Source organism: Perognathus longimembris, chromosome 3, assembly GCF_023159225.1.
Source record: "Perognathus longimembris pacificus isolate PPM17 chromosome 3, ASM2315922v1, whole genome shotgun sequence".
NCBI classification, from domain to species: Eukaryota; Metazoa; Chordata; class Mammalia; order Rodentia; family Heteromyidae; genus Perognathus; species Perognathus longimembris.
In genome coordinates, this window is record NC_063163.1 from 75,450,214 (window position 1) to 75,466,428 (window position 16,215).

The 16,215-nt window shown below is 55.1% G+C and overlaps 1 protein-coding gene and 1 pseudogene across 1 annotated transcript; one reads left to right on the forward strand and one right to left on the reverse strand.

The window, feature by feature from the left end:
• The first annotated feature begins 12 nt into the window (after window positions 1-12).
• On the forward strand, window positions 13-12,328 carry Haus8 (HAUS augmin like complex subunit 8). The gene is made up of 11 exons (XM_048342524.1): window positions 13-231; window positions 3,301-3,356; window positions 5,849-5,901; window positions 7,521-7,602; window positions 8,219-8,320; window positions 8,772-8,866; window positions 9,393-9,458; window positions 9,691-9,849; window positions 10,136-10,277; window positions 10,730-10,871; window positions 11,920-12,328. The coding sequence occupies exons 1-11, from the start codon at window positions 203-205 to the stop codon at window positions 12,107-12,109; spliced, it is 1,116 nt and encodes a 371-aa protein (XP_048198481.1). The 5' UTR covers window positions 13-202; the 3' UTR covers window positions 12,110-12,328.
• Window positions 12,329-12,454: 126 nt separating this feature from the next.
• Window positions 12,455-13,186, reverse strand: LOC125347714 (annotated as a pseudogene).
• Window positions 13,187-16,215: the final 3,029 nt, after the last annotated feature.

Here is a 16,215-nt window from a genome sequence, read left to right on the forward strand (position 1 = left end):
ACGCAGCGCACTGCTGCGGGTGGACGATACCAAACGTAAGGAAAGGAGGGGGATGCATGCGCACGCCACGCCCACTGGGCTCTTGGCTGGGGCTCTCCGGGCAGTGGCCACCCCTACCGTTATTCCGCTACATGGTAGGACCCGCGGCGGTGGGGCGGTTCTCAGGCCTTAAAGCGCTGGCTTTTGAGTGGAAGGCGTGAAAATGGCGGACTCCTCCGGACTGGGTGCTGGGTGAGTGGAGGCCCCTCAGCTTTGGGGTCAGGTACTAGAGAGACCGTTTTGGCAGATGGATGAACAATGGGCAGCAGAGTTGGGGAGCGAGTGGGGGATCCGACGGAGATGTGCAGACCGCTCGCCTGGCCGTCCTTGGGAAACTCGGGCTTTAGACCCTGCGGCGCGTTCGAGATGTGTGCCCTTCCCTTGATACCTGTGGAGCCCAGGCCGTCTGCAGCCTTTCCCGTGCTAGGAAGTGGGGTTGACAACGCCCACCGTCGCCCTGGTCGTTCCTTGTGAACCAGGCCACGGAGGGAAGGAGAACGCGGGCCCGGGAGCGGGAATCCAACCTTGTGCCCGGGCGTGAGCGCTTTGTGCCCATGTGTGCCACCGTTGGGGCGCCGGTGGCTCAGGCCTGAAGTCGCAGCCACTCAGGAGGCTGAGGTCGGAGGATTGCGGTTCGAAGCCAGCTCGGGCAGGAAAGGTCCATGAGACTTCCCTCCAACGAACCAGCTGTTGGGTAGAGCACCAGCTTGAGTGAAAAAACTCAGGACAAAAACCCAGGCCCTGAGTTCAAGTCCCAGCACTCTACCACTTGAGCCACATCAGGCATTTTCTGTTTTTCTGGTGCTGAGGAATTGAACCCAGGGCTTCCCAACCCTCCTTTGTGTTAATCTTGAGGGGACTGTTTTCCTGAAGGTTCCTGCGTTGGCCAGGTGGCTTGGCCCTTGTTGATCACTGTATAATTACATACATCCTTTTCCTGAGCCTTTTAATTAAGGCATCCTGTTAACAGAATCTCCTTGAGTTTACTAGCGTCCTGTTAAGCTACATCCTTTTGCAGATTGTGAACCTGAGCTCAGCTGCAGACTGGCTGCAGAGAGGAGGAATAAAGGATGAGGAAAAAATTGGGCTTATGGAACCACATCCACGACAGGTAGCCTTTAAGAGGGAACCTAGAGGGGTGGGGGTGGGGTCCCTGGGACCCACCTCACTCTCAAGAGCACAAGTCGAAGGGCTGTCAGTGAGAATGGAAGCAATATAATGGTAAATGATCTCTGGTCTGGTGGTCAGAGAGAATCAGGAGCCAGGGGGAGATGGAAATTGCTACAAGACAAGGAAAGTTCCTTTTCTAGAGGAGATAGCTGGGAGGCTTAGCTTATGGCAGAGAAGGACTTGGTGAGCAGGGTAGGAGAGCAAGGGGGCCTCTGGAGTGGAGGTCAGAGACTTGGTGGACAGAACAGGACAGCGAGGGGAGTCATTGGAGTGGAAGTAGAGAAGGACATGATGGGTAGAACAGGACAGGCAGAGGGGGTCTCTGGAGTGGAGGTGGAGACCGACTTTGAACCAGGATCCTCACATATCAGTCTCCTGAGTAGCTGGGATTACAGCCATAAGCCACAGACGCCTGACCACTGGGGAATCTTGGTGTCACATACTTATCCATGCCTTCCACACACCTGGTGCCAGCCTGGGCTGCTGTTACCTGGTCAGCAAAGAACCACCTTCGCTCTCCAGCCGAAAGCCTTGGGGCACTCACCACTGCACCCCCAGGGGCATGCACATGCACAGAAGCATGTAAGGAATGAGTGAATCAGCCTGTAACTAATTTTACATCTTCACAGCAGAGAAAGTCACTGTTTTCCACAGAACTCTATTCATTCTTTTTTTCAGTCCAGAAATTGGGCCTCACCTGGGGCTCATGTGGCCCAGGCTGTCACTCTTCCTCATGAGGTAGCCTGGCCTCACTCAGATTGTCTTGGGGTGGTGCTGGAACCAGACTGCCACTAGCGCCAACTAGTGGACATACCTCTTGAATTCTCATGCCACCCCACCCCATCCCCCAACTGAACTCAGCCTCACAATGCTAGGTAAATGTTTTACCACTGTCTATCTGCCACCAGTACTGGGGGTTGAACTCAGGGCCCACATTCTGACTTTTTCCACTCAAGGCTAGCACTCCACTACTTGAACCACAGCTCCACTGCCAGCATTTTCTGCTAGTTAATTGGAGATAAAGAGTCTCAGAGGTTTGTTTGCTCTTGGCTGGCTTTGAACCTTCAGCCTCCTGAGTAGCTGGGATTACAGGCATGAGCCACACCTTGGTCCTCCTTCTTGCTTTAGCTACTTCTCAAATAGGTTCTTGTGGGTTTGCCCAGGTCTGGACTCAGGCAGACATCCTTCAACTTTTGTCTCTTGGATAGCTGGGAGCACAGGCATGTGTCACTATAACTGAATTGTTCATTCATTGATAAAGATGAGATCTTGCTGCTGGGCCTGGTGGCTCACACTGTACTCCTTTTCAGGAAGCTGAGATCTGAGGATTGTGGTTCAAAGCCAGCCTTGGCAATAAAGTCTGTGAGATTCATCTCTAATAAACGACTCAGAAGCTGGAAATAGGTTAGGAATGTGGCTTAGTGGTAGAATGCTTGCCTAACATGCATGAAGCTCTGGATTCTATTCCTTAGTAACATAACAGAAAAAGCCGTAAGTGGCACTATGGCTCAAGTTGTAGAGTGCTAGCCTTGAGCAGAAGAAGCTCAGGGATGGTGTCCAGGCCCTGAGTTCAAGCCCCAGCCCTGGCCAAAAAAAAAAAAAAAAGCTGGCGGGGTACCAGTGGCTGATGCCTGTAATCCTGGCTACTCAGGAGGCCAAGATCTGAGGATTGCAGTTCAAAGCCAGCCTGGGCAGGAAAGTTTGTGAGACTCTTATCTCCAATTAACTACCAGCAAACAAGAAGTGGCATTGTGGCTCAAGTGGTAGAGCTTAGGGTCTCTGCCCAGGCCCAGAGTTCAAGCCCCATGACCAAAAAAAAAAAAAGCTGAAAGTAATGCTGTAGCTCAAGTGGTAGAGCACTACTATTTAGCAAACAAAGGTCAGGAACAGTGGCCCAGGCTCAGTGTTCAAGCCCTAAGACCAGCAAAAAGAAAAAGATGAGGTTTTCCTAACTTTTTGCATGAGCTGGTCTTGAATTTTAGTCCTCCTGATCTTGGCCTCCCAAGTAGCTGGGATGTAGGCATGTACCTCACACGGGGTTCCCTGTGCTGCTTCTGCAGTGATGTGATGTGACTGCCCCATCTCTTACAGGAAGCCTTCTGGGGCGTCTGATCCCTCTGTCAGGCCGAAGGGGAAAAGAACACAAGGTAAGCACTATCCCACCCCACTCCCCATATGTAGGAGTGGCTTTTCTTTTGTTCCTGTGCTGATCCTGGGTCTTGAACTTGGGACCCAAGTGCTGCCCCTGAGCAGTTTTTGCTCAGAGGTAACATTCAACCACTTGAGCCATAGCTTCACTTCCAGCTTTTGTGTGTGTGTGTTTAACTGAAGATGAGAGTTACATGCACTTTAGTGCCCTGGCTTGTTTTGAACCACTATACTCAGATTTCAGCCTCCTGAGTAGCTGGGATTACGGGGTTATAGTAGCCACTGGCCCAGGTTTCTCAATGTATTTGGGGGAGCACAAAACCAGCTACAGGAAGGGGGGGGGTGCAGTTTTGCATGCTCCCAGCCACACTTGGGCAGCTTTAGAGTCTGATGAGCGCAGCCCTGCAGCTAGGAATGTGGCAGGAGTTTGAGGCAATCATCTCTGCCTTGGGGGTTGGAGCTGTGTCCAGAACATGTTGTTATCTCAGTTTCCACTGAATGAGATCAACTCCCTGGGTGCCTTGATGTCCCCTCTCTGCCTGGAAGTTGGGGTCACTGTAAGTCCCACCTGCTGACTCTCAGCAGTGCTCCCCCTGGCAGCAGTGTGGTGCCAGCCTGTCTCCCATGGGCCACATGCAACACATACACAGGAGCACATGCCCATCCCTGCAGGCTAACCTGAATGCCAGCAGGTCCCCAGTCCTGCGCTGTACCCCCCAACACACACAGGGGCCCCTCATAACACTGCTTGTCAACAGAACCTTATCTGGTCCCGAATAGGCCCAGCCCAGTTCCAGACGCACAACTATTAGATCTCAGCTGTCTGCAGCAGCCGAGGACCTTGGGTCATCTCACAGGCAACACTAATTGTCTACTGTGTTAGGATACCCAAGGCAGATGGTCACCTCTCCTGGGTGTCCTCCCCGCCCTGCCATCCAGGGCAGACCCACAGGTGGTGTACCGCTGTCCTCCGCACCCAGCTTGTGCTGGCATCATCCTTATAGGCCTGGTGTCTCTGGTGGTCCAGCTTCTGGACCCTTCCTTCTCCTGACCAGTCCTCTGAGCTCCATGGCTGGTGCATAGGACGTGTCTGCCCACAGTGCCCACTGTGACATTCTTGTCTGGTGAGCTGTGGGCTCCTGTTAGCTTTGCTTTGCCTCCTTTCTCTCCCTACCAGTGGAATCCACCCCCTGGCTGTAGTTGTAGTTCAAGACTCTCCCAACCATACTGGCAGGCTCAAGGACTTGGGCCTTGTCACTCTCCCTCAGCCTCTTGAGGCCAGAAGGAAATCTCTGCTCCAGACACCTGTAAAAAGTCCAGAGTCAAACCACACTCAGCGATGGCACCTTCCATCCGCCACTTCTGATGCCGAGGCAGGAGGATCGCTTGACCAGGGGGTTAAAGCGGCTTGTGAGACCCCCTGACTTAAACAGCAACCAAAAGAATATTATAGAAAGCACAGAATCCTTTATATCTGACATTTTGCCAGGCTTCTGCTCCCTATCTGGCACAGTGGAGCAGCAACCAAAACGTATAAACATCTCCATCCATCCCCAGGAAGAGGAACCAGGTGGCCTGTTAGGTGCTGGGGCTCACATCTGTAATCCTAGCTACTCAGGAGGCTGAGATCTAAGGATCAAGGTTCAAAACCGGTCCAGGAAAGACAAACCCGTGTGGCTTTTACCTTTTATCTAGTAAAAAGCCAGAAGTGGAGCTGTGGTCTAACTGGTGAAATACCAGCCTTGAATGAAAAGGCTAAGGGCCACCATTTAGGCCCTGAATTCAGTAACTGGTCTAAAAAAAAGTCAGCAATAAGATGTACATGCACTGGATGATAGCAGGCTATGAGTGGGAGCAGAACCATGCAAGTAGGGGAGGGGGACCTTGACTGAGGGACTGGGGTGCCTGACCCGAGATCTAAAAGGCAGACTGGAGCTTCAAGATAAGGATGGGTGGGAATGTGGCCTAGCAGTAGAGTGCTTGCCTAGCATGCATGGAGCCCTGGGTTCAATTCCTCAGTACCACACAAATAAAAAAAGCTGGAAGTAGCACTGACTCAAATGGGAGAGTACTAACCTTGAGCAAAAAAAGCTCAGGAACAGTGGCTCACACCCGTAATCCTAGCTACACAGGAGGCTGAGACCTAAGGATGGTGGTTGAAAGCCAGCCCAGGCAGGAAGGTCCATGAGGCTCTTACCTCCAATGAACCACCAGAAAACCCAAAGTGGTGCTGTGGCTCAAAGTGGTAGAGTGTTAGCAAAACTGCATATACCAGGTGTCCTATAAGTGCCCTTGCATATAGCAGCTGGTCCATAGGTGCTGGAGGGTGCAGAGGGGGGCTGGGAGGAGCACAGGGAGCCTGTCTTTCTTTTTCTGTTGAGAGCAAGCAGGGCTGACAGTGCTGGGTTGTGGGTGTAGCATCCTGGCACGTGCCAGTCTTCGCAGTTCTCGGTGGTGGTCTTGTTATCAACCAGCAGTGTGTCACCCGCAGGAGGAAGAGTAGTCGAGTCTCGATACTTGGAGTATGAGAAGAAAGTCAGAAAGGTAAGGAAGCGCACCATTCCCATGGCTGAATCCTATGAGCCAGGCACAGCTGGGTCCTGAGGGGGTGTTTGGGCTCTCATTATTTAGGCATATTGAAATCTTAGTCCACGAACAATGTGCATATTCTCTCTCTTTCTTTTTCTCTCTCTCTCTCTCTCTCGTTCTCTCATTGCTATAGTTGTTGTTGCTGTTTTTGGTTTTTTTAAATGCTGGTCCTGGGGCTTGACTCTGGGCTTGGGCACTGCCCCTGGGCCCTTTGCTGAAGCCTCTGTTCCATTTTAGCCACAGCTCCACTTCTGGGGTGGAGGTTAATTGGAGAGAAGAGTCTCAAAGCTGGGTGGCTTACACCTGTAATTCTAGCTACTTGGGAGGCTGAGATCTGAGCAGATCAAGGTTCAGAGCCAGCCCAGGCAGGAAAAGCCATGAGAGTCTTACCTCCAGTTAGTCACCAGAAAATCAGAAGTAGAGCTGTGGCTCAAAGTGGTAGAGCACTAACCTTGAGCTCTGGAACAGCACCCAGGCCCCAAGTTTAAGCCCCACAACAGAAAAAAGTCTCACGAATTTTCCTCACCCGGCTGGTTTTGCACCATGATCCTCAGGTCTCAGCCTCCTGAGCAGCTGGGATTACAGGGGTGAGCCACTCCTCACAAATGCTGGCTGAATGTCTGCTGTGAGTGGCCACTTGTATTGGAGACCCTTTTGAAACAGTGGTGGGTGTGGTTCAGCATTGGGGGCGTGGTCAGACATTGTGGGTGAGGCTCGGCACTGGGGACGTGGTCAGCTGCAGTGGGCATGTGCAGGCCTGTGGAATCATCGCATGAGGCTTCAAATCCATCAACATGGCGTGCTTCTTCATGGCTTTGGCCTGGCCCTGCCCTTGGTCCTCAGCCTCCTGCGTGGCTGGAAGGACATTCATGCCCTGCTGAACCCCAGCTCCTGATTGAGATGGGGGGGTCTCAGGAACTTTTTGCCTGGAGTGGCTTTAAACCACAAGCCTCCCAATCTCTGCCTACTGGGTAGCTAGGATTATAGGCATGAACCACTAGGGCCTGGCTCTTTTCCATTTTGATTATGGTAATTATAAGGACAATACTCCATTAGTGACTTTCTTTGGTAAACACTGAAGAGTAATACCAGTATAAAAGCTTTCAATTTTCCTGAAGACCAAAGCAGTTCGTTCTGTCATGAGCAAATGTTTCCTGTTGCCGGCAGCCCTCTCTCTTGCCACCCCCCGGTCAGCTGCATGTGTGTATCCCGTGTCCCACGCACGTGGCTCTCCTTATTTTGGGCAACGTGTGCTTGTCCTGTGCACATGAGCTCAGATTGAAAACTCGCCCTGCTGCAGTCCCCTAAGAGTGCAGCACATGGGGCTGGGGATATAGCCTAGTGGCAAGAGTGCCTGCCTCGGATACACGAGGCCCTAGGTTCGATTCCCCAGCACCACATATACAGAAAACGGCCAGAAGCGGCGCTGTGGCTCAAGTGGTGGAGTGCTAGCCTTGAGCGGGAAGAAGCCAGGGACAGTGCTCAGGCCCTGAGTCCAAGGCCCAGGACTGGCCAAAAAAAAAAAAAAAAAAAAGAGTGCAGCACATGGTCTCACTGTTCCCACTCTCACCCAGGACGCTGCAGCAGACCCAGCCAGGACCCGAGGGAAGGCGCCCGAGGGCGGGAGGAAGGCCGGCCCACTCCACAAGGGCAGAGGTGAGGTGCAAGCGGCAGTGTGGGGGACATTTTGTGTCAAAGCCCCCCTTTGCCAGGAGCTGGGTGCTCGCTTACATGTGTAATACCAACTACTCAAAAGGCTGGAGATCTGAGGATTGCAGTTCAAAGCCAGCCCTGACAGGAAAGTCTGTGAGATTCTTATCACCAGTGAGCCAGCAAAAAGCAAAAGAGCTGTGGCTCTGGTGGTAGTGCGCCAGCCTTGAGCATAAAAGCTCCCTGGGCTCCAGCTGCCAGTGCCAGAGGAGGTCCCCCACCTCTCGCTTGCCTGGCTTGCTCTCCAGCACTGCACACAGGAGCAGCCCTCCTAACCTTCACTCTAGAAGCTTCCACGGGAAGGAAATGAGGCATCTGGTGTCATGGTGGCATCAGAAATGGAGGCCACTTTAGAAGGTGTTGCTATAACAAAATACACGAGGCCGGCCCTTCATTTTCTAAAGAGGTTTTATTTAGCCTTCATTCTTATTTAGTTTGGGGCAGCCTTGTCTCCCCCTAGGAGGGCACCAGGCAGTGGGGACACTGGCGTGTTGCCAGCGGCGGTTGCCTGGTCTCCAGACGCAGGCGCAGAGGAGCTTACCCAGGCATTCTTGTTGGACAGCGGACAGCGGGAGCCGGCGGGAACTACAGTCCACCATGCTGGAAGGACACAGCTTAGCCTTGCCTCACCAAGACTTCAACCTGGATCTCTCTGCCATTCATGGTAGGTCCTTCCCACAGCCCGCCAGTGCTGAGCAGACGAGGACTTCCTCAAAGCCAAGGGGCTTCCAAGGAGGTTCACCCGTAGCTCAAGATAGTCTGTGCTTGGTCCTGTGTCTGGAGCAATGACTCTAGGTCTGTCCTGGGCTAGGGATATATAGTGTAACAGCAGTGAGTGCGGCTCCCAGGAAGTCCCTTTGTCATCATGAAGGAGGGGGTGCTATGCTTCCCCTTGTGATAGTTCTGTCCAAATGTGACTCTTCAAAAGCCAAGATGTGTCTGTCTGTCTGCTCACCACTAAAACACTCTTTCTGCTGGGAGTGATGGTCACGCCTGCAGTCCCAGCACTTAGGCTGAGGCAGGAGGATGAGGAGTTCAAGCCTGGTGGACTCCACAGCAGGATCCTGTCTCAGAAACTACACGTAGATGGAGTAAAGCCCTCATGTTTGTCTTAGATACAAGCAGGCCAAGAAAGACTCTACCACTGGATAAGACGACATCCAAGAAAGCCAGGTCAGCTGCCCCTGGTGCCCCGCAGAAAAAGAACTCCGTAAGTGCCTAGCCAGGGTAGGGAGACTGGGGGTATCACCCGGTGCTCGGCTGCCACCCCACACCATAGCCTGGGGATCCATGGGCAGAAGAGATAGAAGTAGAGACAGTCATTCTTCATTCCCAAGCCCACATCCAATGGGTAAAGTCATGCGCCGCCGCACCCCCCCCCCCAAATGGGGGCAGCTGGGTCCCTTCCAGCTGGCAAGAAGCTCTGGGCCTGGCCCTTAATCTGAGGGTCTGGGCGCTGTCCCTGAGCCTTTTCACTCAAGGCTGGCACTTTGCCACTTCAGCCACAGCTCCACTTACGGCTTTTTGCTGGCTATTGGAGCTAAGTCTTATAGACTTTCCTCCCTGGCTGGGATTGAACAGTAATCCTCAGATCTCAGTTTCCTGGGTAGCTGGGCTTAGGGACGTGACCACTGGTGCCCCATATTTCTTTTTTCCTTCTTCCAGTCATGCGTAGTTTTGGGTTCTGGGTTTGTGCCAGCTGATGGGAACCAAAGAGGCCTTTGTATTTTCCACAGGATCTTCAGGAGGCGATGGACATGATCGAGTCACAGACACTGCTGTTGACCCTGCTGACTGTGAAGGTGAGGAGGTCCTGGTGCCTGGGCCAGGGAGGTTGGGTTGCACACAGCGAGGCCAGGCTGGGGAGTAGGGAGCATGGAGAGGGCAGGCAGGGGAGGTGAAGGGCATGGGGTTGGCCAGGCTGGGGAGGTGGGGGGCACAGTGAGGCCAGGGAGGAGGGGGCACAGCAAGGCCAGGCAGGGGACAAGGGGCACAGCTTGGCTATGGGCCTCACCCTGCACCGGGCATCTGCAGATGGAGAACAACGTGGCACGCTTGGAGGTGGAGGGCGGCCGGCGGCTGTTGGCGCTGGCCCGGGAACGGGCGCGGCTGCAGCGCCAAGCACATGAGTTGCAGCGGGCGTGTGCTCTCCGCGACCAGAAGCAGGCGCTGGCCACGCAGCTGGATGCCCAGGTCTCCCCTGCCCCACACTCCTGCTACCCCCATGCGCCAGTACTGCTAGCTTGTGGCCTTACCCGCCTCAGTTTCCCCTGACCTCTGTAAAGACCCTGTCCAGGCTGAGCACCCTGGTCACCTTTCTAGTCGTGGCCACTCGTCAGGTGAAGTTGGGAGGACCACAGTGCAAGCAAGCACAGTCCCTGGCTAACCGGACCGAGGTGTCTGGCATCCGCTCCTTCCCCTCCCACCTCCCCTCCTTGCAGGCCACTTCTAGTCCCCTCACACCCCGCCCTCTGTGCAGGAGGAGATGCTCCGCCCCCTCCTGGCAGTGGCAGACCGCTTTGGAGAGCAGTACCAGCACGTGGCCTCCGCGCTGGACAGCACCAGGCATGAGCTGCCCGTGCACTCAGTCCACCTGCCGGGGGACGGATTGCAGCTCCTAGGTAGGATGTGCACACGTGCGTGCCCTGGGTCACCCTACGCCCAGGCCCGAAGTTTAAGTTCCAGTGCTGGTACTAAAATAGAATAGTTAAAATAATTTTTTTTTAAATTAGCAATCCAGGCATGGATGTCTCATGCCTGTAATTGCAGCTACTCTGGAGGCTGAGATCTGAAGGCCTTTGTTCACAGCCAGCCCTGGCAGGAGAGTTTGTGAGACTCTCATCTCCAGTGAGCCACCAAAAACCCTTAAGTGAAACTGTGGTTCAAGTGGTAGAGTGCCAGACTTGAGCAAAACCCTGGGGCAGAGCCAGGCCCCGAGTCCACTCCTCAAGACGGGCACCGAACACAGTGCAAGGGGGCGGAGACCCATCAGGCCTGCAGAGCCTTTCCTTCCAGGCTGGGCCTCCTCCACCCTGGGACTCTGGCCGCTTCCCACATGCCCCTCTTTCCACAGATGCGCTGCAGCCCGAGCTGCTGGAGACGCGGCGGCTGCTGGGTGAGCTCGGCCTGGACCCAGCGGAGGGAGAGGCACCGCTGCTGGGACTGCTGAGTGAGCTGCGCACTGCCTCCCAAGAGAAGGACGCCCAGCTCTGCAGGTACACCCTCAGGCCGCCCTCCTGGGCAGGCAGCAGGACTGAGACAGAGTCCCCTTGGCTCTCTGCCATGGCCCTTGTGATGCCCTTGTGGAGACCCCACTTGTGGTAGCTCCCAGCCATCGAGGGTGAGTGCCCGACCTCCACACAACCCAGAGAGTGGCCAGCTAGGGTTACGTCCATTCATGTTTGCATGAGTCCTGATGATAAGTTGTGACATGTGAATGGGGGGGACCCAAGCTGTCACCAGATGGCCCCACAGTCACAGGCTGCAGTGTCGGCAAGGCAGGTTGGGTATAATGGCAGGTTCTGAAGGACAGAATAGGACAACCTCCGTCCTCCATCAAGAGTCACCACAGCGCCTCCCAACTGCCTCAGCCTCTGCTCTTGCCATGTGTGCATGCCAGTGTCAGGACCTGAATGCAGGGCTCTGTACTCTTGCCAAGCTTGCTTGCCTGGCCCACACTTCCACTTGAGCCACCCCTCCGTCCTTGGCCCCCTTTTTTGCTTTCATTATTTTTCAAATAGAACCTTCCTTTTTGCTCAGGCCAGCCTGAAGAAAGATCTTTGGTATTATTTTTTTTTCCTGTCCTAATTCTAGGGCTTGAACTCAAGGCCTAGGTGCTGTTTCGGAGCTTTTTTTTTTTTTTTTGCTCAAGGTGAACTCTATCACTTGAGCCACAACTCCACTCCCGGCTTTTTAGTAGTTCATTGGAGATGAGCGTCTCATAGACCTTCCTGCCTCAGCTGACCTCAATCCACGATCCTCATAACTCAGCCTCCAGAATAGCTGGGATTACAGGCGTGAGCCACTGGTGCCGAGCTTGAAGAACCAAGCTCCTTCCACTGTAGCTGAGTGGTTAGGATCACAAGTGTGTGCCACTGTGCCCCGCTGTGTCTAGGGTTTTTATTGACATGTAAGCACACACAGGAAAATAGTTTTCACAGGGCTCGTGACCTTATCCTGTGCCAGCATGGACAGACCGTGCCCTCCCTGCCCTGTGCAGCTGGCCCCCCTGCCCAGCCCCATGGAGCCTCATTCCCTCCACAGGTACTTCTCCCAGGTGCTGGAGCTGGACGCTGAGGCCAGCAAGGAGGCCGCTCTGGGGAACCAACAGGCATGGGAAGAGGCTGTGGGCCCAGCCTCCAGCCGGTGGTACTTCAGTCCCGATGGCCTCCCTGCGGAGCCTGTGGGCATAGCACTGCCCAGCGATGGGGGGTGTGAGCCGTGCAGCCCGTGATGCCCACAGACCTGGCCCCCCTCACTAGCCATGACACCCTCTTGCAGTTGGGAAGAAAACCAGTTTCGTGCCTTTTATTGAGACAATTTGGCGCCCACCATTTGGGACCTTTGAGCACTTTATGGTTTGTGGTCTGTAGTGTAGTTATGTTCTCTTTGGATATTATGTATTGATGTTCTCCTTTGAATTAAACTGGTGTGCATAGCAGCCTTGCTGCTCTATGGGAGGCAGACTGTCCCTTCTCGCAGTGCTGGGCTCCACCAGGGTTTTAGGTTCATGATTTTGTTCATGTTTTGGGTTTTTGTTTTTGGTGATGCTGGGATTTGCCCTGCAGCTGAGTGGCATCTACAGGTAGCGATCCACGCTGACAGCGGCCAGCAGCAGCCCCAAGGCCATACAGGGCGGCCTCCCCAAAGGGCCAGCGCTGGCCACACGTGTGGTAGACTAGGCATGGCAGCAGCACCAAGGCCAGCAGCAGGTCCACCACAGCCAAGTTCAGGAGCAGAAGCGTGGCAGGCAGCCGGGGCACGCGTGTGGCCAGCACCCACAGTGCCGGCCCTTTGGCGGGCAGTCCGACGCCCACTGTCAGCCCATAGAGGGCGGGCACCAGCCGGGTGGACACCCAGCCCAGCAGCAGCACCCACAAGCCCAGGGGGGAGCTCCAGAGTGTCTGTGTCATTGGCGCAAAGCATCCCGGGGAACCCGCGGGGCTGGAACACAGCTCACCTCGCACCTTGTCACAGGGCAAAGTGCCTTGAAAGGACAAAAGGAAAGGTGACATCAGCCCTGCCCAGAGAGCCCGGGGACACCCCCAAACTGGCCCAGGTGCTGGAGTGCCCATTTTTGCACCCCACTTTCAGGGGCTCCCTGGCTGCTGAGATCCAACCAGACTCTGTCATTGACAGGAACAGCCTCATCCCAAAAACTCGGCTTGGGTAGAGGGGGGCCCTGGAGAGAGGGCCTCCACAATTCCACCTCCCACTCTGTGGCTCCGAGTCCACAGCCCCTTCAATGTCCCCCGCTGTCAGAGCCAGGGTCACTCACCATTGCTTTCTCCCATATTCTCTCCCTCGTCATATATGCCGGGAGTCTGGGGACTGCCCCCCAGGCTGAACCCCAATATCAGAGACCACAGGAGCATTGCCACACATGCTGCCTGAGTCAGGCTCCAGCTGCTCCAGGCTGCAGTCTTGGGGCTTCCTTCCTTCCCGCTCCCCAGCTTCTGGTGCCCTGGTGAGATAAACCTGCCCGCCATTCCCCACCCCCCTCCAATCCCACCCAGGCCACAGGGCCGAGCATTAGCCTGTCTTGCCCAGGAAGCAAAGTGGCTACTTCATGCCACCGTCAGCACTGACAGCTCCTGTGTCCATGTCATCCTACCCAATGGGGGTCTCTGGGCCCTTCCCCAGGCCACCTCGACTTCCTGTCCCTGAGAGCAGGACAAGAGCCTGGCCTATCAGAGGCCCCTTGAGAGCTAGAAATGGGGGCCTCCTTGAGTGTGGGGTCCACTAAGGGAGAGTGGAGGCTGAGCACCTGCTGTCCCGGGGATCCCTGATTGGGCCCCTTCTCCAGGGGGGAGGCAGACTGATCCCTGGTTCTTGAAGTCACTCTGCTTTCTTCCCTGACACCCCCACCCCTAGCCTGGGGCACCCGCAGTAACTGCACCTGCAGATACCAAGGGCAGTGCCCTGGATAGGGGACACCCCCCACACACACTGTCCTCACACCCCTGTTCCTGGGCCTCCTGGAGCAGGGGGACACACCAGTTACTGCATCGCATCGGGACCCCTTGTGGAGATGAAACAGCCAAGCCAGGTAACTCACAACTGTAATCCCAGCCCTTAGGAAGCCAAGGCAGAAGGAGGAGTCCCAGCTAGCCAGGGCAACTCAGTGACACCCTGTTTCCAAAAACAAAAATGGATCTGAGGGGCATGTTCACAAGCCCCCAGTGACTTCTGGTCTCTTGTCCCGATGGGGTACCCTGTGTAATGAAGTACCAGCCAGTGGTGGGTGGTCAGGAAGGTGAAGGTAGGGATAGGGATCACCCTGGGGTCAGGGTGACACAGGCCCAACATGCAGGCATGCACGCAGGCACACACAGGAAGACGTCTAGACAGATGTTCACAGAGGTGCAGGGCAGGCAGAGTGTCCAGCCAGAGTCAACTGTCAGAAAGAGGCAAGACAGCCAGGCATGGCTCCTCACGTCTGTCACTTCACTACTTGGGAGACTGAGAATGGGAGGGTCACAGTTCAAGGCCAGCAGGGGGAAAAAGGCTCATGAAACCCCATAAATCCCAGAAAAGATGGGAAGTGTAAATATAGGTGGGTTTGGTCCAGAAGCACGATGCACCCCTAGGCTGAAAGCAAGACCCTAGCTTTGAAATAATTGCAAAATGCCAGGCTGGGGTTTTGCAGGTAGAAGTACCTGCCCGGCAAGCATATGACTTGGGTTCAATTCCCCAGGACTCCAGCATGTCATCCTGTCCTCACAGGAGGACAGGAAGCGGGTCTGTGGGTGCTCAGGCCAGGGAGGTCATGGGGAGCCCATGGGGATGGCGCTCCCATGCCACTCGTGCTCAAGATGGTGGAAATGGTACACTGTTCAAGCCCTTTTTTCTCTCTGTTCTCTTGACCAAGTCTCACTGTGCAGCTCAGACCGGTCTTGAGTTCCTGATCCTCCTGTCTCTGCCTCCCACTGTGCTGGGATTGCAGGAGTGCATCACCACATTCGGCACAAATTGTGCACACATGGGGCTTGGGTATCATCCCCGAGCTTTTGTGCTAAAAATGGGTGGTGTCACAGCTCCACTTCAGGTTTTTTCTGTGGTTTATTGGAGGCAAATCTCATCTTTCCTGCCCAGGGTGGCTTTGAACCATCTCAGATCCCAGACTCCTGAGTAGTTAGGGTTACAGCCAAGAACCACTGATGCCCAGCAAATAATTTTTTAAATGGGGAATAGTGACAGAGCCAGGCTTAAGGCTTGCCCTTGCCACCCCTCAGGGCCCCTGGCAGCTGGTGCTGTCCCTATCCCCACTCCCCACATGTCAGAGTTGGTGTGTGTGGTACCAGCCTGGCACACCTGTGGCACGGAGCACACGGACAGTCCAGGCATGCTACACATACAAGTGCATCCTGAAGGGAACAGTGGGGTCTGGGGACTACAGACTGAGGGGCCTGGGGAAGGAGTGAGGGTGCTGGGCTGCTGGCACCAGAGGCAGTGGGTGACCCAGGCTCAGAGGGACACAAGGGAAAGGAGGAAGTTAAGGGGTTAGGAGCAGCAGGATTTCAGCAAAATCTTGGTCTTAAATTGGGTTCACCTGCTGTGTGCTGGTGGCTCAAATCGGAGGATCCATGTTCAAAGCCTGGACATTAACACTCATGAGACTCATCTCCAATTACCCATTGTAAAACTGGAAGTGGAGCTGTGGCACGCTCAAGTGCTAGAGAGCCAGCCTTGAGCAAAAGGTATCAGGCCAAGTTCAAGCCCCACCACCTGCTAAAAAAATAAACATTGGGTTCATTGCGGGGGGGGGGGGGGGGGGGGAGAGGCCCGAAGGAGGCTGCCCAGGAGGAGGCTGCAGCCGAAGGAGGCTGTACTCTGGGCTTTAGTCAATATTTCTTTTTACCTTTCGTGTGCAAATAAATAGAAAAGGAAAACTACATTCTAAACAGTTGCAGGGAGAAGGGCAGGGGGAAACCATAGAGTGCCCTCCGACACGCATGCGGGAGGCTGGGGCTGGTAGCTAGGCCAGGGCTGGCGGGCCCCCAAGGTGGAGGGGAGGCGGGCAGGCACCAGGACTGCTGACTGCAGGAGCGGGATGCAGGGCGGCTCAGGGTCCACGCGGGGTCTCACCCCAGAAGCCACGGATGTGGCCCAAATCTGGGCACAGTGGGACATAAAGGAATAAATATGTGCGTCCCTGGATGTTTCTAGAAGCCCGTGGGCACCGCCCCAAACCTCTGAGAGCACAGGCCTCGCTCGGGGCGGGGCAGCCCAGGGCTCAGGCTGGGAAGGCCAGGCAGGGTCTGCGAGTCCCAGGCTCCAGGAGGGCAGCACGTGGACTCCAGGGCTCAGGGCGAAGCGGGGCGGCGGCTGTACTGCACG

Bases quoted from the DNA above. Each gene is read 5' to 3' on its own strand.
- Haus8 (XM_048342524.1), top strand. From the start codon at position 203: ATGGCGGACTCCTCCGGACTGGGTGCTGG. The intron at 5,902-7,520 runs GTAAGGAAGCGC...ACTCTCACCCAG, and splicing joins ATGAGAAGAAAGTCAGAAAG to GACGCTGCAGCAGACCCAGC. The intron at 8,867-9,392 runs GTAAGTGCCTAG...TATTTTCCACAG, and splicing joins CCCCGCAGAAAAAGAACTCC to GATCTTCAGGAGGCGATGGA.